Here is a 22389-nt window from a genome sequence, read left to right as displayed (position 1 = left end):
TCATAGACTTCCTTCCTCATTTTTTGATCATAATTACAATTTGAGAGATTAAACAACATATGCACAGCCATGTGTGTGCATTTCTACTATGGAAATTGTACTGGAAAGGAAAAAAAAAAAAAAAAGCAAAACAGATGTCCAAGGCTCATTTGCTCCTGAAGTTATTTCCTTAACACTGGAATAACTCTTTATGCACAAGATTGCTCTGCTTCCTATTTGAGTGGCTTAATGTGAAAGGCCTTTTTCAGGGACCTAACAGAACTCACCCAGCTCTTCCTCAGCAGCTGCAGCTGCTTAATCATAAAGGAAGGTGCATCAGATAAGTACTTCTGGCCTGTTACAGACTGTTTTATTCAGGAATACTGACCATATTAAAAAAAATGCAAATACAAAAATAAGGTAGAATAACATATTCCTTCCTTATCTACACCACCGCTAGAGACTTCATGTAGCTGCGTGAAGTCCAAATTCCAGCCTTCAGAATTGGATGTCATCACAGGCCAGCCACTGCATGAAATTGGGGCTGTAATTCCAATTAGTTAATAATTGAGAAGTGCTGTAAATAATCTTCCCCTTGTAAGGACATGATCTGCATATTTGTAAAGTCATGGTTATCTTCCGGAGCCCTCGCCGAGCAAACGGCCAGAAGAGGTGTGCCTCCCAAGCCGTTCAGCTTCAGCGCTTCCTGACAGGAAGCCATTCAAGCCCTGAATTATCTAAACAAACACTGGTTGGTCTAATCCAGGAAACCACTAGGATTTTATCGTACATAATACCCATTCACAGCTTACACCACCGGCCAGACAATATATTGAAACGCGGAGACATGAAAGGAAGGGGCTTGGATGTCTTTGCTGATAACAGCGGGATGACGCTTATTGCTGTTTTCTCCTCAAAACCGTGACCGAGCGCTGCTGCTGGTGAGGTGGCCCTGACCTCGGGGGGCTGAGGACACACAGGGCTCTGTGCACGTCCCATTCAGTCCCCCCTTCTCCTCTTGCAACGGCACGTTCTGTAAGAATAGTGGTTTTTAATAACTACAAATCCCCACAGGTGGCTTCTCCGGGCAGCGCCGTCTGCAATTTTCACGCGAGCCAGCAATGTCCCGGCTTCTTCTCGCCCCCTGCATGGAGCGAGGGAGGTGTCACCACCTACAGCTTTGCTGCTCTGCTGCTCTGCCGACCGGCGGTTCCCTAGCAAGCCCCAAACAAACAGCCCCTGCACAAGGACGCTGCCGTGCAGGCAGTGAGCGGATTGAGCAGCAGAGCTTCACCTCGAAGGGCTCCTCAAGCGTGGGCTTTATTAGAGGCATCCGTTTCTACCAGCTGGGAGCATGGGGATTTTTACATTGGACATGTTTAAAGACAAAATTACTCTACATCCCCAAATCTGGAAAATATTATTGCCTTTTTTGCAATGCAAAAAAGGGTAATAAGCAAAATGTGGTTGAATGTTACCGTGCTGGAGCAAAAGAAGAATCGTGCCACTGTTGTAGTTTGGCACTCTGAGAAAAATACTGTCGTGCACTCTTCTTAATGAACAAAAATCTGTTAGGCGCTAGCTGCTGTCCAAATCTGTAACAAAGAACTGAAAAAGTGAAACCAAAAGTCTACGAGTGCACAACTCTGATTTCACTTTGATTCCCAAAGCCTTGCTCTGCTGAAATTAAGGCTGCAGGTACACCTCAGCAGGCCAAGGATATTTTAAAATTTAAGTCCTGAAAGTCCAGCAAGCTAACTCCTCTCTTCTTGTCCGAGGTTGTTTAATTTTTCATTTTTATATTTACCACATGCTAGTTAACATCTACAAACCATACACGGTAGGTAAATATTTGTTGCAGAACATTAGCAACAAACACACCCCTCGTTCATACCATACATAGCAAACCCTCGAAAATCATCTAAAGACATATGAAAATCAAACTTGATCTGTCTTGCTCACTCAAACATTTTAATTTACTGGTGGCCACAAAATTTTCAAAACTATTAGAAATAGGGCCTTGGACTTCAGCACAGGTTATTGGGTAAGACTTGCAGAATCCTCTACGTCGGACAGGACCTCCAGAGGTCACGTAGTCCAACCTGCTCTTCAAAGCAGGTGTAGTTACAGCAGACTGGTCAGCGCCACATCCAGTTAAATGTTCAGTTTCTCCAAAGATGGAGAATCCACATCTTCTCTGGGCAACCTCTTCCTGTGTTCGACCACCCTGATGTTAATAATTTAGCCTTGGGAGCATCCTGGAATGAACCCTTCCCCAAACATACTTCTCTTCCCAGTTGTTCTCTCTACAAGTGCTGCTTTACACATCAAACCAGTGAGTCTTTTAGTTTCACTCCTCCCTTACCTCTCTTTTGCCCTTCCCATCCAATCTTCACTTTCTGGTAATAGGTGAGAGCAATCAGTGCTCCTAGCTCTGAGGCAGTGTCTGCTACACTACTCTGCAAAGCCATTTAGAAATCACTAGACACTCTGATCGAACAATCCCTAACAGAAGAGGGGACCCACACAACCAGAAGCAGCCTACTCCAAACCATGTTTACCCTCCGCCTTCCAGATGCTGATCCATACTAATGGTCCTGTACCGATGCTAGGATGCTGACCAGAAAGGTTGCTGGCTTACAGACGTCTTGTCAAACATGTTCCAAAGCAGCGGCGGGATCAGTCACTACGATGCTCTAAACTTGCAATTCAATAACCATTCAGAAGCCAATTTTATATCTACTGCAGAAGACAGGCATCAGCAAAATGATGAATGATTATTTAGGCAACATGTTCTTTTGGGAAAGCTCAAGCATATTGTTTCTTTTGCTTAAGGAAAGGTTAACTCAGAAATAGATTTTGATAACACCTGAGTCAATATCCTGTCTCGAGCTCCAATTGTTCTAATTTGTTATAGTTTGAAGCAGAAGTCTTTAATCACTTGGGCATGTAAGAACTCCTTATAAAAATGATTTGTAGTTTTATACAGCTTGTTATACCTGCTAGATCTTATTAGAGCAACACAAGCATCACATTGCCAGTAAAAATCCACAGTTAGGACTTTTTCTTAGAGCTCTTTCTTTTTTAACTATGAAGCCTCTGATGCACAGTTACTGCATACAGTTTTTACTATTAAAGCCAAGGGACCAATTAGAGCATTTTTTTTTTACAGGGCGTAAGAAGTGGATAAAGATTTTAGTTTAATATAAAATAGTGTTCAGAAGACCTATAAGCAGCAAAAAGAAGCAAACTTTTTCAAGGAAGATGATTAAACTCACTGAGACAGCATTTTCTTTTCTTTTGTAAATGTTTGCCTCAAAAGACAGAAGCAGCAAGCACAACTCTCTGTGGTAGTGTGTGTGTGCTTCCCTCTCAGCTGGCCGGGACTTTGCCCTGATTACTATGTTAAAAGCTGGCTTTGGTGTTGTTTTAAGGGTGTCTCAAATAAATCAATGTTCCAAAATAATGACCTGAAATGTGACAGATAATACTGCAGAGCTCTGACATGACACACCTCTCCACGTGGGATGTCAGGAAGGCCAGCACAAGGCACCAAAAGGCAATGGAGGCAGCAGCTCTGCTTCTCTCTCAACTCAAACTATTCACCAGACCCTGAAGGAAAGAGGTTGGTAGGCTCGTGACGCTGACATGAATCCGCAGGGCAGTGAGGGGACCAAAGCACTCATTCCCAAGATGCAGTACTACTAAATGCCTGCAAACCTGCACACAGGCTGATTTCATCAAGCCACTGTTGCAGCATTTCAAAACGCCAGTGTAGGTATCTACACGCCTTCTGAGTACGTGCTCTTTGGAAGCTCAGGGCAAGTTTATTAGGGCCAGCAGGACTGCAACCAAATCAGGAGATCACCTATACACTGTACGGACCAGCACAGTTAGACCAGTGTGAAAAGAGGATCACATAAAACAAATCAGCTATCAAAGTTCACACCAGCCAAACAACATCTTTGATAGGAAAGAAAAGAATCATGATAGGGCTAGTTAACTCAAACTCATGTATCTTTTCCATCCTGGAAACGCTCTGCAAACAGTTTCACAGCCTCTCTAAGGAGATGGAGTGGTATCTTCAGGACAAAAATGATATCCCAGAATATTTAAAGGATCCTGGAACACTGAGTGGGATGTTTAGAGAGCATCTTTCATGACTTGTCTGATGTTCTGTCAGACATACAGTTCCTTTTTAGGAGAACTTTTTGTGAATTACCTCAGTATGATTTGCAGTTTTTGTTCTGCCCCCGTCTTAATACGAATAGTTTCCTGGATATCTGCATAGACTGCTGCCTATATGGGACCCCAGCATCCAACCACAGAAACCTACTGTTGTTGGTTCAGCAAAAGCAAGGGCCCTGGGGTAGCTCAACTTCCTTCTTCCACTATTTTTCTTCCAAGCATAAAGAGTTAGAAAAACCTCATCTTTGTAGTGTAATGCTGTTATTTAAACAAAATTCCCTGCAGTTATGCATTGACTATTAACACAAAAAAAGCCATCAGCCATCCGTTCAGTGAAGAATCGACAGAATGCCTCTAATTTTCAATCAGGAATAGATCAAATATCTATGGACTGAGTGCCATTAGCTTATCCCCAGATCACTCTGAATTACTGTGCCTGGCTGGCTACCAGGTACTTGAGGCAACCAATTAGGTATACAAGCACAGTACCGATATATATGCACATCCAAAGGAACTAACAGGAGTAGCTCTAGCTGTTACAAAAATGTTGGTTTAATTTAAAATTCTTGTTTGCTTTTTTGTGAAAAGTACTTGGGACTCTACCTTCTACTCCCAGCTCTGCTTCACCATTCCTTACAACACTCCTTCAAAAATACCACAGGTCCTAAACGTCCTGCCCCAGCACACTTGCCAGAAAGCCTGCCCAGCTGGGAAACAAGGAGGGAAAGGAGATTCATCTCCTCTGCCTCCCCCAGGGTAAGGTGGCTCGTTCTTCCCTTTAACAATGAATATACAAATTAAAATAAAACCACCCCCATAGAGAAGATGCCACAGCACATCATAATGAGAAGGTAGGTCTCTAAACTACAGAGCTTGCTGCAAAATCCTGCCTAAGCAGCAAAGGATTTACAAGGAAGAGCAAGGTTCACACAGAGTCAACCACAGCAGTGGCACATTGCCATTTTCAGGCAGACCTCAACAAGCACAGACAAAATTATACAATGACTGTCCAGTGGCATCCTGTAAACTCTACAGGCTCTTTCTTCAAAAATTATCTGTGGAAGTTTTGAGTGTTTCAGAACAAGAAAGAATTCCCAGACTTCAGGGTTCCTCCTCACCTTAAGTGCTTTATTAGACATCTTATACATTTTTTGGTTTTGCATCAGATTAGCTACCTTCTGACATGCTTCTCTGAATTTAAACCAGCACACTGCATTGGACAGAAATCAACTGCACTCGGTATTCTTCCCTTGGCTCAAATCACTTTGACACCATCTCCCTTATACTAAAATTTTAGTGTATGTCATTCTGTTGCATATAAGGAGTTATTAAACACTTAACAAGTCTGGTTACGTTCATTCATTTTTTGGAAGATGACAACCTTGGAATAGACTTTTATGAAACTGGAAAAACTGCCAGGAGAAATACTGCCAAGATAACTGTTTAACTAGGTTAAACCTGGATTATTATTGCTGTTATTTACATGAAAGAGTATGACTATAGTATCTTTTAAAATGGATTTGATATCTAACAGTAGGCTATGCTTAATCCTGAGCTTGTTAAATGAGAGAGATTTAAGGACACTTGTGCTAAACTCAAGACACAATATTTTAAACTTTAAAACAGCCTTATAAAATCATAGCTGTGTATTTTATTGTGCCACACTTTTGATTTGGTCATAGATCAACTGAGAAGTATTGGCACCACTGGATAGAGCTAGCAGCTCCAAGATAATACTGTTTTCCTGGGTAGAAATGAAATTTTCTTGTTGCCTTGATTTGGCTAATTATATCCTAAAATACAAAATAATTTTAACTTTCTTCTGGAGTCTTCATTTGTGAAAGGCTCTGTTACATGGCTCCAGGTTAATTGACAGCATAAATGAAAACAACCTACTGTCATGAAAGGCACGAGTCTGTGTCACTAAATGAATTAACTAATGAGCTTTTTCAGTTACAGCAGTCTTCAGCAATCTTGTTTCACACCTATAAAAATCGCAGACTAGCTGATGTCCCCCAGCTCTAGCAGTGCAACAAAGAGAAAAAGACATTAAAAGATTGTTATAAAACCCCACATCACTACACAGGAATGAGGAACTCTGTGCTGGTTTTGCACCAGCAGCATCAGCCATTTTCCCTCGTGGAGTATGCAATGCGGATATGCACCAGTGCATCCTGGCTCTAAGATGCTGTTCAACCAGCCTCAGGTGGTGTAACAACAGAAGCAAAACAGGTGAATCTGAAAGCCACTCTGCTCTGTTCCCAGAGCTGACCTACCTTATGTGGTGTCTTACTGGAAATATAGGGAGAGGAGCATGTTCTGTCATTGTCTTGTGCCACCTCACAACAATGTTTGGTGATGGGAAGCCCTCTCATGGTCTTGCTGACCCTACGACGAGCCCCAGAGGTGTGTGTGCACAAACACACACACAGAACAAGCCTGTCTTTTTTGGAGTTGTTGTTTTTATTCACAATGTCACTTAGCTGCAGTGATTTTGAGAGAAGCAACCCCATCATTTCACTCTGCAGGCTATCTGAGAATAAGGCTTTCTGGACAGGGATTTGAGCAGCTGCTGCTAGCAGAGAATAAAATTCAGACTGCTGGAGGGGGGAGGAGAAAAGGGGCAACAAGCAACATTTGTTTAAAATCTGGCAGCAGCATCCCAATTAGATGAATTATTGGATAGATCATCAGGACTGCTCCCCGAAGTGCCATAGGATAGGAGAGCCCTTAGAGGACGTGTTGATTTAGCACTGTAAAAATGATCCTGAAGAGCACCACTGCGCAAGGCAGAACTAAAGACTCGTTTGTCTTAAAAATCACACTTCCCACACAGTGCCGTTGCTCACTTGCCATGTATATAAAGGTTGTAACAGTTAATCATTTAGACAGAGATAAATATTTATTCAGGGACTACCTTAACGTTGAATGTTATTTCCTCCATGACGTAAACTCGTTCAGGAAATGCTTTAGCCACCTCCTCCACACTGTTAAAATACTGCACTGGCTCCTTAATATCTCGGTCTTGTTCCAGCAGCTTAAACTGCCCTGAAAACAGATGATAAACAGAAGAGTTGTAAGATATTTACATTGGACAACTGTCACTGTGGCAACTGCTGGCTCAACTTCTTCACTATTTTGCTCGGTCAATTTTTCCGGTTATTAGCAGCCAAAATACGAAATGAAAGATTGCAAAGAGCCTTCTGAACCTGCCATGAAAGGCACCCAGTTCCACCAGGGCAGGCTGAGAAGAGCGTGTGGGAGTTGAACTCAAAGTTAAAAAGGCCCTTCTATCACATGCTGTCTAGAAATAGTAAATAACTATTGAGGCGTCTGTGTTTGTGTACTTAATTCCCTCTCACAGTATCTATACAGATAGCATTTTTGGCCCCAAACATTAGAAGCTTTACAGAAAGAAAACACACCCATTACAATAAAACCTCAAAACAGTAAACATATTCCTTTTTTTTTTTTTTTTTTTAATATATATTTTAGCATCATCAAACAGCTATGAAAAAATGTGGCGCTACAGCCCTTTTCCCTTAGGTTTCCCTAACGCTGGAACAGCACTGAGCTTTCCTTGGTCATGAGCTAAGGCCTTTGAGGACTTCTAACACAGCAAGAAATGAAAACTTACACGCTTAAAACTCTTTTGCAGGTGGTCACCTTTGGAAAAACATTAGGAAAAGTGTTCCTCACTGCCTTCCCCCCCCAGCAAGGCCATATTCTCAGTGTTGGGAACCAGCAGGGAGGGAAGCACCATGGGCTCGGGACAGCAAGGTACTTCAATCGCTCCTGGCATGTCATGAACATGAAGTTTAAAAACTTTCTTTTATAAATACAGTGTTAATGGAAAGCTAAGGCAGATACATTTGCTGTTTGTATGACACAAATCAGTGGAGGGATCTTCCCAAGCTCAGAGACATTAACTACTACTAGGCTGAAGGATGATCTCAGTGATCGAGCACAGCAGGACTCGTTGTAAGAAACAACTTGAGAAAATGAGTAAAAGTCTGACTGAAATTTATGGTTTGCACACCTTCTGGAAATTGCGTTTTAAAATTAGCAAGGCACCCAGCCACCGGATTATTATTCACAGCGTTCAACTCCATGAAAATCCACCCAGTACGTCAGGATGCCAGCCACCTACAGAAATACCTTCTCGCTCCTTCAGCATTTTTGTGCACCACACTCTGCTGCTCCTACGTATCCCCATCAGACCTGAGGACTCACCCACACCCAAGGATTTCGGGAGCTCAGCAGGTCCCAAGGCCCCGTGAGAAAGGCTTGTCCCAGCCCTGGCAGGCATGGGCACAGGCACGCACCCGGACAGGCCAGCAGTGCCCTGCTCCTCACCCAGCTCCAGCACCTTGCTGGCCGAGGCACACTTAACTGGTATGCCTGAACGCTGTGGTTGTAGCCTGAATAGCAGCTTTTAAGCCAAAAGACTTCCTTTAATTCCCTTCTCTACATTACTTCTTTCTGAAGTGACCACAGTAACTTTAAGGTATTATTAGCAGGGCTTGGGGTGCTGTATAGAACAGCTGAAGATGCTGACATCTCCCACTTGCTGTTTTGCAAATGTTAATAAGCTTCACCACACTTCAAAAATCAGTTGCCTTGGAGTTTTCCTAACTAACTCTGTGTCTGCTTCAGGACACGCTTTTATTTGAAGTTCAGCCAAGACAACTGAAGTACTTCAAAGACCAACGCTAACGCTTCTGTAGCAGGAACAGGCAGACCTTCGGTCTGACCTGGTGAAGCCATTCCTGTAGTGATCTACATCGCTGTAATAAAGCCAGGAATGGCTTCACCAGGTCAGACCAAAGGTCTGCCTTATGCAAGATCTGTCTTTGACAGAGGTCATTAGCAGATGTGCAAGGAGGGCTCTGAGAACAATTAGTCCCTCTTCCATGCCTCTAGGAGGAACCTGTGGCTCAAGGATGCCCAGAACAGGGAATAGTTACCTTTGGGCTTAGTAGCTCCAAATTTCTTCCCTGTAAGCTTAATTGCTTACTGAAGGTGTCTAAAACTTTCACCATACAGAGGCCCTCTACCTGAAAATATTATTGCAAACTCTTCTTCCACAGGCTTTACAGTGCCTCTAACATAGAGGGCAGAAACTTCAGGAGAGCCAAAGCTATTCTGCCCGGCAGACACTCCAGATAGCCCAAGAAAATCTACAGCAGATGGGCACTTGAAAAAAACACCTCACATGCTCAGCAGAAATCTGTCAGCATCCTCCAGCTGAATTCCTCAGCGCACTGCTCTGAGCCTGATCTGGTGCAGAGCAATCAAGGGGCTGTACAGATGCACCCGTGGACAACAAGCAGGGAGGTGCTCTGGCAAGAGAAGCTGAACTTGTGGTGTGACTGATGCACGAGGCATGGAGAGGGAGAGATGAAGAGAGGAGAGCCATACTGTTAAATCCCCAGGCCACCATACAGACAAGGCAGGCCTGGTTTGGGGATTTCCCTGTCAGCCACATCCTAGCTAGGAGGAAGATGCTTTCCCCAGCTCCGCAGGTCCTCCTCCCTCCAGGAGGGAGGAGAATTTCCTATAAAGGGAATTCAGGTGTGTGGGGGAACCGAGTGCAGGCACACCTTTACCTACATGGATCCAGGACATCACGCAGCAGAGGGGCTATGAGTTGCACCAGGGAAAGCCTGATAGCATAGAAAAATAACCACACCAGAACACAGAGCCCAAGCCCATATTTCATGGATACTCACTAAGGGCAAGATATTCTTAAATGTTACAGAGGTTGTCACATAGCAGTCTCCATGGGTTGACCAGAGGCTGTTGCTCTTTCCTGCTTACTTCTGAATTACTCTTCAGGGAGCACTGTTGTCCTCTTCAGCTAACAACCTGGCTGCGACCCTAACCAACTGCCCAGTTTGGGATCTGGAAGTCTGATTTGCAGGATTCCCAGCTGTAGCCACTATTCAAGGCAAGCTGTGATTACAATTTATAATGGTGTTTTATATTCAAAGTTCCCTGAGGAAAAACACAAACACCACCACTGCAAGTTTTAGTCACCTCAGACAGATCTAAACCCAGCGGGGTACCTCTGATTTAACACCCTTACAGACAGAGATGAGTTGAATACAAGACTGCATGGAAGCTCCAGAAGTTTTTGAAACTGTGAGATATTGCGGTGATAACATTTTGCTAGTCCAGAAATGAATTAGGAAGTCTCACTTGAAAGTTGGAATTGAGTTGGGTGCAGTAAGAAGGTGCAAGTAAGGTGGGTGCACATGAATAATGAAGGAAAATATCATCTTGAATAATAGTATTACCCGAGCAATATTCACACAGCACTTTGAACGAGGTCTTTAATCCTCATTCAGGTTTCCTAGTTCCTCTGTCTGGAAGCATACTAATATTATTTTACTACAACTGTGATGTATTTAACAATAGATAGTTCGGTGGCAAAAAAAAAAAAAAGGCAGTCAGCCATCACAACCCAAACTTCTCTACAGAAAGTCCCAAATTCCTCACCACAGAACAAACTCTTTAGGGCTGTGAGCAACTGGGAGCAGGGCCTGCTAGCTACCGCAGACTTGCACATGTCCTCATAAAAAAAAAATCAGCTGGAGCTTTGCTTCGGTACAAAGAGATGCTCAGAACCATGTATGTAGCTATCTGTGTCATCCTCCCCTTCCTTCAGCTGAGCCGCACAAACACAAAGCTGTCTGTGCCTTCACTGCTAATAAGCAGCAGTTCAAGAGGGGGTTGACGACAGAGGAGTACATACAGATCCCAAAGCACATAATAGAAGGGCAGCATTAATCTCCTCCTGTTATGAAATCAAGAAGCATTCTGTGCATGGAAGCTGTCAGGACTGGATGTTAAAATGCTTTGCCTTTGGAAAAGATCATTTATAACTCCAGATTTTCTATAGATGCTTTTTTTTTGAAATTTATATCTTCACTGAAAAAGGCAGACTGTTTTATTGGCAGGAGAGAAAGAAGGGCAGAAGAGGGGCCTGCAACACACATTTAAGCCAGATGTCAAGTAACTAACTAATGGGGAGGAAGAAGACAATTTCTGATTATGTTCCTCCCCAGCCTCTACTCAAAGTGCCATAAAACTGTTTGAAATACAAGTCAAATGGACACAAGTCTCTCTCGACTCCAAGCTGAAGTGAAATTTTATCATCCTTCACCAAAGACAAGGTTTCATCAAGAGACTTTACAAGACTGACAGCAAGCTTAAACAAATCATGGTACAATTTAACTGTGTCAATTTGGAATTTAACAAAAAAAAATAAGAAAAATCTAAAGTTAAAGCTATACAATTATAGAAGCACCCCATCCCCCCACTCTTACTGGTAGAAAAAGAGTAATGAAATGTTCCTCTAGTAAATCTGGGCAGGTTCAGAAAGATCAAAGATTTGTTATATCTGCATGGTCCACTGAGCAGGTATGGCTACCCCTTTGCAGCCAAGTGCAAGGGAGTAATGAACTACTACTGCAAGCTTTATATCTCTTTATCTTTCAGTCTGGCCTCTGGCAGACAGGTTATTGGAACAGTTTCATTCTAGTATATATTATCTGCACAGATGATGAAATCTTATTTCCGTGTGAAGGTACTTACAGCAGAGATGGTAAATCCACTACTGATGGAAATGAATATGGAAAGATAAAACGTGGGTAAAAATCTAAACCGGGGCTTATCCCCCAGTTTATGGAAGTGTTTATTAAAAATGAGTAAGGAGATCAGTCCATCTTCCTTCCTGCCACAAGTCAGACATTTGTGAGCAGGATCTGCCCTGGGTCATTAACTAGCCTCTTCCAGACTTTCATTTGCATCTGCCACTTCCACTGCTTAGGCTCTTGCAAGTGCAATCCATCTCATTCAGGTATTTCTGTAACATAAGGTCTGCTGGTTTTAGCCCCAATCTACTCTTCACACCCAAACAGTCCAGCTGTTATGCATGCTCTCACTTGTATATCCAAAAAGAAAATCTCCCTGTTCTGTAAATAATAAGAAAAAAAAAAGTAGCTGCATGTCATCTGTAGAAAACATGGAAGGTCACCAAAACATCTGCTCAGCTGCGTTCACGGGTAAATGTTTCTCTAAGGAGGCAGGAGTTGTATTGTCTTTCAGCAGCTTTGGTTATTTAGCAAGTCTCACATCTCTCTATGTGAGACTACACGCACAGCCCCGTGCTTCCCAAGAATGTGCAGACAGCACAGCAGGGTAGCCAAAGTACTGCAGAGGTTTATGTTTCATACTATTTGTTGACTGCTGACTGCATTTCGGTATTTCAAAGAATAGCAGACTTGATTCAAAGAGAAAAGGCTCTCTACCTGCCAGGATACCACCATTTTGGAAAAAGACAATTTCTGTCTGCATCTTTTAGCATTCTCATGCATCACGATAATAGGAAATAACTGTCTTCCACTGCAAAAGGGTGATCTTTGATAAAACTCGGCAGATATAAATAGGATAAAGCTAGAGAGTAAATACGACATGGTAAAGGAGGGTGCACAGAGGTGGCTCACTAGATGCCAGGGAGAACGTCAGCTTATTTACTCACTTTTCACCCCATCAGCTGTCACATGCTAGAGTTATTTGTCCCTACCTAATCCTCAGACAAGGCAGCTGGTCAAGAATGAGCATGGCAAACCAAGACTCTAAAATAATAGACTGAACACAGTCTCAACCCTAGCCACTCCAGCCTACTTATATATTTTTTTAAACCTTTTTTTTTTTTTTGATTTAATTTGACAATTGCCCAAATGCTTCTGCACAGAGCCCACATGTTGTTGTTTCAAGGAGCGTTGCTGTGACAGCAGTTGTAGGTGTCTAGACCTTTGAAAAGGGAGAAACAAAAAGAACCTGTCTCGATCTGTGATGCAGCTATTGTGTGATTGGGACCACAGTGTAAAGTTAGTATTGTACCACTTTTGGGGATGTGTTACTAAATAAATGAGAAATGGTTTGGCAGACATGCAGAAGTAAGTGGGAAATTAATGCCTTTCTTTGACCCTGTCATCTTCCAGTTTGCTGTAATCCAGAGCTTGTTCACAGTTCCCCACAGGACAGAAGATTACTGCTGGGTTCAGGTGTTGTGGAGCAGAAGAGCCCCCAGACCCCACTGCAGAGGAGACAGCGGAGGGAGAAAAGATTCATTATGGAGAGGAACCCCAAGTATAAATGGAATTACAGAACGCTTTGTTCAACAATGGGAGCAGACAGTAGTCCTCAAGTCAACTTGTTCAGACAGGCTCAAAGCTCAGTGCCCACGGAGAGGACAGGAAAGCTAATCCCCTGCTGCCTCACCTGGGATTCCCATCAAAGGAGCTACCAGCTTCACCTCAGATGGGGACCTGCCAGCAAACTAACACAGGTATGATGCTATGGTAAGTTAATTGCCTCAATTAAAAAAAAAAAAAAGAGGAAGTCAACCTAATGATATGGATTCATCCCTATCTGCCACACTGACAGGTTCTGAGAGCTATATAAAAAAAAGGCAGGAAGGGAGGGTGCAAAGAGGGAAGAAGTTTTTCTGAGTTATTCATAAGAATTTATTTATTTGTGTATTGCAGCCTACTGAAAGCATGCAGGAGGCTTTGGAAGGGTAGAGGATACAGTGGGAAAATACAAAACAAGAGTCTCAGGTACACAGCTTCCAAAGAGTAACAACTGGGACGCAAACCAGAAAGCTACAATTGATTCTTCCCTTGTAATCACCACAAAATAGCTATCCAACAGGCTTTGAAGTACTGCCTCTGTTCTTCAAGAGCTGCCTGTCTGTACTTTTTCTTGAGGGGAGGAGGGGGTAGCAAAGGACTTCCTGTGTCCCCATCTGTCCCCAGTCTTTTGGAAATGTTGGGAATGGATTAAAAAAAAACAACAACAGATGAAACATGAACTAGGGCCATATCTAAGTAAACACAATACAATTAGAATTCACCAAGAGAACTGGAGCTAAACTTATGGCCCTGCAAAGCAGAGGGCAAGGCACAATGGCACATTCAGTCAGAGATTGTGCAACGCTTAATGGGGAAGGAGACCATTGGATGAATAGTTTTACTTCTCGGAAGTATTATCGAGATTTCGAAGCCTTAAATGCCTTTATTCCTCTCTGTGTTATGTCTGCTGTACAAATACACTTTCAACCATGGCAGAATGAGTCAAGCATCACAACCTAGTGAGACATGTCGAAGCAGAGCATCAGCACACTGACGCATTGCCTGCACGTATGCACACCGTTTGAGAGATCAAGGGAGGGAAGCCAACCAAGTTTCCCACACAGCAACACAATGCTTGCATTTCTCATCAAAACCTCTAATCCTGTGCTGCTAAAGTGAAGGAGATGATACAGTCCAGTGTTTTTTTTTTTTCCAAATCTTACTTCTATGACTCTTAAGTGGAATAACAACAACAAAAAAATCTGATTCTATTGGCAGCATAACAAAGAAAAATCAGTTCAAATGATGACTGATGACACTTTAAAGTAGATTTAACTAACAGATACTGCATGAGAGGGAAATTTAGGTTACTGATTATGTAAAAAGACAGACAGGGAAAACAAGTCTAACCTCTAACCTTTGTTTCGTAAGTTATTATCATTACAAATACTAGATTACCACAATGAAACGTTCCATTTTGTGGGGCCACATGTTGGAGTGTCTGGACTGCAAGAAGTTAACTAAATTCAACTTACTCACTGGGTTAGCATCGATCTAACTTGTAATTAACATAATTTCATTCCTTTCCCACGTGCTGCCAACAGACACCATGAATGCTCCATAGGCAGCTTTCTGTCTGCGTGTGAGTTCACACACTCCAGTGGTCATGCAGAGCAGTCTGGTGACTACTGCACTGTCTGACTTTCTTAATTGTTACTAACAAAAGCTGTTGCTGGTTTCCTGTTGAAAAGTAAGATCGTACACTCACAAAGATGGCATGCTCTCCTGGTGAACATCAGGGCGAACTCAGATTGCAGCACAACAAGGCATGAAGAGAAAAAGTTTCAGAAAGCCCAACTGAAACAACCCAGAGCTTATGTGACATAGTGTTGAGATGACTTTATTTACAAGCAGATGTCTGTTGACAAAAGCTTTTTTTATGTGACTGTTAGTGCTGCTCCTTCCATGCTGCAGTGGAGGCCCACCTACACCTCAGTTGTGAAAATGGTAAGTCACCAAAAGCTGGCAGCTCAGATTACTGCAGCAGCATCCAGAATCTTTATGAGAATGTCTGCTGGAACTGCCTGCCACCAGAGGAGATGTGAAATGAAGGTAAAGACAACGTGTCCCTCACTTAACAGAAGCCTCCACCAAAAATTGCTGTCTTTTATTTGAAGGACTGGAAAATGACTTAGAACCAAAGGTGAAAAAGTATGTGAGAATAGTTCTTACTGTACTTTGAATCACTTGTCTTACTTAGCAAATACATCCTTCGTTTATACATTAACACTGATTTAGGGCTAAAGATCAGTCCTAACGAGTGGTGACTCAGCTCACGTATGTCAAGTCGGAGTTTAGTATCGAACCTTGCATTGGATGGCAGACAAGTCCCTTAACAGACTCTTGCTTGGCTCAGGAAATTGAACATGATATGACACTGAATGGAAAGAGAAGAAAAATCACCAAAACACACAAAACAAAACAAAACCACCAAAACCCTGTATTAATATTTATTGGAAAATATGGATGATTTTTGAAACTGTAACTTCAGAAACTATTTTTTGCATTATTCTGCCCAAGTAGATTTTTCAATTTTACTGAAAGAAATTACCTACATTTAAAGTTAAGGGGCAGCACAGACTTAATCTCCCTTTAGACTTGTTCTTAGCTAGGTGATCTCCTCCCCAGTCATCAGTATACACCAGTCTCAAGTCATTCATTAAAAGAACAGGGCTGTCTACAATAGATTAACATTTAATTAATGCACAGAAGAAAGCTAAGATGAGAGTAACAGAATAAACTCCTGGTTAACATTTGAAATGAATATTACTAGTTTCAAGCAGGCTTCAACAGGCCATATTAGAATACCTGTTACAAGTTAGCCAGGCATGCTGGAGATTTTGTATCACAGCTGCATCAAAAAAAAATAATTCTACCTTTATCACAGATTTCCTCATTAACATTGATTTGAGCTGATACTGCCACCAGCAATGGTGCAGCCATAGCTCAGAATCTGTGTGACTCCAAGTAAAAAACGAGTGCAGAAACCCAGCTCTCTCCTTCCCTTCAGAGGACACCTTCCCATGGGAAATCGACAGGGGAAGAAGTTTTTCTTCCCTTCCACTCTTACCATCTTGGTTGGAATAATGGACTTCGGTTTCTTATGCAACTGAAGTGTCAAGACGAGAAACTACAGTGGTTTTTAAAAGCAGCAGTATTTCACAACCTGAGCTCAGTTTATTAGTATTCTTCTACTTTTGGTATCTCAATTTGTTTAAAAAACATAAAGAGGAATTTTGTACTGATAGTGAATTAGAGTATTTTAAACACAGACTGTGCTTACAAATAGTTTAATGTATATCCTTATTACTAATGGACACAAGTAAGTGAGAATGTTTATTTGAGGCTAAGAGAAAAGACAGCATTAAAAAAGAATTTAGCCCACCACTGGCCATGAAGATATCTTATATGGACATACAGAAGAGACATCATTCCCAGAAGAACAACTGAGTTTGGAAAGAGGGCTAATCATTTTAGAGGACCAAAAGTTTATTGCACTGTGGAGAGCAAACTTTTGCAATAGAAACTACCAGGTTCCAGTCGTTGTATGAGGCTTGCTTAGAATTGTATCACAGCTGCAGTTACAAGGAAGAAATTAAGATGTGCTGGAATGAAGAAGCACATTTTTGGTCACAACATGGATTTGAGAGACTCTAAACAAGCAACTTGTGGATTTACATCAGACGCAAGTTTCAGGATGTGGTAGCCATCTCTGTACATTTGACAGAACTGAAGTGGCTTTTCCAAACCTCATACACGATCTTCTTGGCAAGTCAAAGCTTTTGGTGAAGTAACAGCAGCAACTGCTAAGCTTAATCATTAACTTCTTGTTACTCAAGAACGGTTTTTATTTATTTTACAAAGCTAACGCTCACCAACATGCAGCTACACTGCTACGAGTGTTTCTGCCCCCGTGCAAAGACACTGCCTGCAGTCACAAGCCCACCACCTTCTCTTTCCGCTCCTTTTTCCTCCTGCTACTCCCACACCAGGATCTCCATTTCTATGGCCTGACTTTAACTTCATTCATTGCTATCTCGCTTGCTGAGCAGCCTTTTGTGCCCTTCAGGTTTTGACCCCGTCCCCCTCTACACAGGCCGTGGCGCAAGTGTAGGCCGGTGCGCAGCAAGGCCTCCCGGCTGACAAGGACAGCCATGTAAACAGCCCGGCCTCTGGCAGGCACGTTCAGTGAGAGACACAAAGCTAAAGAAAAACTGCATTCACGGAGCAGAAATCTTGAAAATGTACATAGCCCAGTACCGTATAAAAAGTGCTTTTGTTTCATGTTCAGGAACAGGTTTTTTAATTAACTGAATGGGAGGAGTTTTAAAAACCAGGAACAATGACTGAGTCAGCAGCTCCAGCTCTTAGTAACTTACAGGGCTTTTTATGAGGCAGAATAAACATATTTCATTCAGAGTTAAGACTTTTTTTTTTTTTTATCAATGTGGAGAGAGACTTCAGAGCTTGGGCTTGGTAGCCTGAAAGAACGTCTGTGCATTATAGAGCAGCTTATTGTTTCAAAGCTCGTATCTCATTTACTCGCTGAATACACATGTGGTTTACAATCTCTAGCAGAGTCTCTGCATTCCACCCCCCCCTCCACCGGACCCTAACTTAAATCTACTGAAATATTTCACGCAAATTACTGGAGAACCTGTTGCTCAAACAGTTCCCAACATTTGGGTATCAACAACAGAAGGCAGGCAATTTTTTCTAGGCAATTTTCCTATAAAAGACACTATCACTTTTTATTTTTCAATGCCCAGCACAGCCTGTATCTTAGCTTATATATTTACAAAGTGTATGAAATAGGAGAGAATGCAATTTATTATAGTTCTGACCACCAGCAATCATGAGCAAACTCTGAAAAACAAGTTCACTTCACTTCTGGAACAAATTAGACAAAATATTTCAAACTGAAAGGAAGCCAATTTCCAAAGAAACTCCTTATTTACACAACAGATCCGGTTTATTCAGCTGAAGTCTTTTGTCAAAGAGAATATTCAGTGTTAAATATACTAATGCTACAGCTAAAACTATATTACAGTGAATTTAAACAAGCGTAAAACCAAAATAATAGACAATCTGAAAATCACTGTAATGAAATACATGTAATAAAAATTATGCCCCAAATATTTTGTTATCCATAAACTGTAATATCATTTATTAAGCACCCAATGTAACTTACAGCAAACATTTCTAAGGTTTTTATTTACAATCAGCAGCCACATTTACTTTATCACCTCAGCTGAGAAGCAGAAGGTGCTTTGCCACCTTGTATTTTGCATGTGGTAAGCCATCTTTTCAATCACTCTGTATAAACGCAGTAGAGTCTGTCAGAATCGTTTGTCTGGTTTCCAGCATAAAATAACAGATTCAGGGTTGTACAATTTATATACAAAGTCAAGAAAGCTCTCAATAGCAGCTCAAGATGAATGAAGGCAGCTTTTAAGAATGAACATTTTGGCGTATGTTCACAGCATGTATGAAAGTGTCACCAAAAAAAAATATTCAGATGGGCTGAAAAGATGGGTGTAGAGATGGTGAATAAGAGCATACTGCTTCAGCACTGTCACCTCACTTAATTTCCATTTCTCCTTAAAAAAGCAATGAAGACAATAAATCTAAAATTCAGATCTAGGCAAGATATGCATCTGCCACAGCTCTTCTGAATGCATTCCGTCACACACATTTTAGTTCATTACTTGGTTCAATAAAATTTCTTAAATAAGCTGGTTACCATCTAAAGCTCTCTTTTGCAGTTCACATGATTATAGCTGAACCCAAAAGGTTCAGCTACAAACAGGATGCCCAGCAAATTTTTCCTTCTTGTAAGATGTCTGCCAACTTGCTGAGAGACAAATGAAACCAGTGAGCAGAGTCAGCCTGGCCTAAAACTGCTTGACAGAAAATAAATGCTACAGACTACACACTGGGTGCTTTAATTTTTACAATTGTTTTTACAAGAGCACTCAGGTGATTTTGCTTTTTCCATGTAAATGATAATTCATGATTTAAGAGTTGTAGTATGCCTTGCTAATGCTTTCTGAAATTATATTGAATATTTATCTTGTCTGTATTTCCAATGAAACCTTTTCATTAATACTGGCTTGGGGCATCTCTGTCTGAAAGCCATTTTTGCACCAATTCCATTTTGTAGCCTTTCCCAGAAAGGGCTGTGAAGTGATAATTATCAAAGTGGCTGGTCCCCTACTTGTCTTTGAAATCACATGGACTTCCCCAGCTGCTAGACTATCATGAGATATGTTATTACATACTAATTTCTAAGTACACAGGCTAACATTAGCAGCTGCAAATGCTCTACAGAAATTCTGTGCGTTAAATTTCTATGAAAGAACTTTTCCTTTAAAACAAGGTAATCCTAAAGCTACCTCTTGGACTACGAAAAATACTATTAATACCTTTGGATTGCAAAAAACGTTAGTCATGGAACAATGAAACAAAACCAACACTAGGCAGTTTGTGTGAGCCCACAGATTTAAAGTGGTGAAGAAGCCATGAATGCGGAGGGAAAAAAAAAAAAAAAAAAGAGTAGGATTTCAGACACTTAGAATTGGTTGCTGTATGTGTTGTGAGAGAGAAAGAGAGAACAGGTTATGTTTAGAGACCAGAAAGACTGGTACATCAAGCTAAAAGCAACTCAAAACACGGAACTGTCAAAAGAGCAATCTTTGCTAGTGTTAACGCAGAGTATCATAGTTTCCTCACCAGCTTAACGCTCCTTTCAGGAAAATGACTATTTCAGTTTAGTTTTCTGAACATAGGGAGCAGAGCTGCAATGACACAGTAAGAAACCATCTTTCAAATGACATGAATTGCACTCCTCGAAGCAGTAATTTCATAAAAACGTCCTTTCCTTTCTTTTTCAAATACGCTCCTGCACACCCAGCAAGAGCAAAGCCCAACAACACATGTCCTCCCACGCACTGAGCCTCCACAGACATGCAGCAGTACAGAAATTACCATGCTGAAAATCATTTGGAGAAGGATCACCTGCTTCAAGAAAGCACCCCAACACTTTTCTCACACTTACGTAGAATCACAGAGTGGTTTGGATTGGAAGGAACCTTCAAAGACCATCTAGTCTACACCCCTGCCATGGGCTGGGACACCTTCCACTAGATCAGGATGGGGCTTTGAGCCCCATTCAACTTGCTCTTGAACACCAGGTATCCAGGGATGGGGCATCAACAACTTCTCTGGGCAACCAGTGTCTCACCAGCCACTGAAGAATTTCTTCCTTATGTCTAATCTGTTATCTTAAAACTGTTACTTTGTCCTGTTGCTACATGCCCTTGTAAAAAGTGTCTCCATCTTTCATATAACCCCCCTTTAAGTATTGAAAGGCTGCAATGAGGTCTCCTCAGAGCTTTCTCTTCTCCAGATTGACCAACCCCAGCTCTCTCAGCCTTTCTTAGTGGAAGAAGTGCTCCAGTCCTCAGATCCTTTTTGTGGCCTTCCTCTGGACCTGCTCTAATTCGTGTATGTCGGTCTTGTGCTTAGGGCCCCAGAGCTGGATGCAGTCTACTACACTGAGTAGCCTTGGCACCAAACCTTGCCATTGAAAGTTAGTCTACCACCTGTAAACTTGGCCAGCAGTACTTGCTGGGTTCACAGAAAGTAGTCAGAGGCATGGTAGTCAGTTAGCATGGCCTGTGCCTACGGCTAACAAGTTTATCAACATACAGTTTTGATGTCCATCTAATTGATTTAATTTTATAGCACATTTAGGTCGGTCACTGGACAGACAGTGACCAGCTCGGCTAAGTCACGTACAGTCAGACCCGTGTCACCTTACGAGCAGGATGCTCTCTGGCTGAGGGAAGTCAAAGGGGGTAATTCCAGGGTCCTCACCTCTCCTCCTCGCAGTCGCTTGCTCTTTGTGCACATTATGCAAGCTTCCCCAGCTACTTTTTAGTCTGAATTGCCTGAGTCATCGGGAGACTAAATACCTATGAAGTTACTTAAACTCTTATGGGTTTTTCTTCATCATAGCCTGGTGTTGTGCTACAAGCTCTTCACGGCTGACCATGCATCTCAGTTGGCAGCTCCAAGAAGGCTCAGCTGAGCCAACTTTCACAAAGCTGTATGCCAGCTGACCCAAGATTTTTCTTGGACAGGAGTCAGGAAACCACTCTATGTACTTTCCATCTGATTCACATTAAACGAGCCTTATGATAGCCCAACACCACAAAGTGACAAACGTCTGCAATGTGATAGGAAGGTGGCTATTTTCAATTTTCCACAGCAGAGATGACTGGTGTATCTCAACAGATTGAAGGCATATAAGCGTCACATACACTATCACAGACATCTGCTTCCCTGAACTAGCATGCCTGACAGCAGCAACGCAGATACAGCAGCAAGGGCTTTAATCCTCAGCAGTGCAGTCAGTCTTCCAGGGACTCCAGGCATGCAGACCCTGGTTGCTACCACACGCTGAGCTGCTCCTGCTTCACCACTATTGTGAACCAGGCAAGCCAGGACATGATGTGATCTTCAACATTCATTGTGCTGTGTGGGCAGACCCAAAAAGCCTCACTTTCGGGGTTTACCAGGGGAAAGTCTAAGGCCACATCAGAAAGCTGATCTGTAAAGTCTGCACACATCTTTGTGCAGAGCTGAAGGCTTAGCACTGCCTTTTATATGCTACTTCTTCCCTGAAAGACATTATGGGACGTGCCAATTGCCCCTGTTGCCCCTCTCCCTCATGCAGAATTATTTTCCTCTGAAGAAAATGAAAAAGTAAACAAATGAGTATGTTGAAAATACCGTCTGTGATCCTCCTCTAGAAGGTGTATATCTGGAAATTGGTATGACACAAATTTCATAGTGAAAGTATGTAAAAGTATGAAATTTACAGTGAAGAAATCTATGCCACTAAAAAAGTTCTTCCTCATCTACTATTAAAAAAGTTTTAGAGTTATTATTTCTGTTGAGAGTGATAAAAATTAAAAGTCTTTGTTCCCAGATAATAATAGAGAATGAGTTTATC

General features: G+C 42.0%; 1 protein-coding gene across 2 annotated transcripts in view; it reads right to left on the bottom strand.

Annotated features, from left to right (window-relative positions):
- The window catches only part of GAREM1 (GRB2 associated regulator of MAPK1 subtype 1), a 100634-nt gene that overhangs the window by 16495 nt on the left and 61750 nt on the right, over nt 1-22389 (bottom strand). The window contains exon 3 of one of the 2 annotated variants that reach the window (XM_068671788.1): nt 7085-7215. The exons of the other annotated variant lie outside the window; for it this stretch is intronic. Coding sequence (XP_068527889.1) covers nt 7085-7215 — 131 coding nt within the window. The remainder of the gene's footprint in view (nt 1-7084; nt 7216-22389) is intronic. 2 annotated transcript variants of the gene reach the window in all.

The sequence above is a fragment of the Anas acuta genome, chromosome 2 (assembly GCF_963932015.1).
Source record: "Anas acuta chromosome 2, bAnaAcu1.1, whole genome shotgun sequence".
Lineage (NCBI taxonomy): Eukaryota > Metazoa > Chordata > Aves > Anseriformes > Anatidae > Anas > Anas acuta.
The sequence above is the reverse complement of the archived record's forward strand: the minus strand, read 5'-3'. Positions and strand labels throughout refer to the sequence as shown.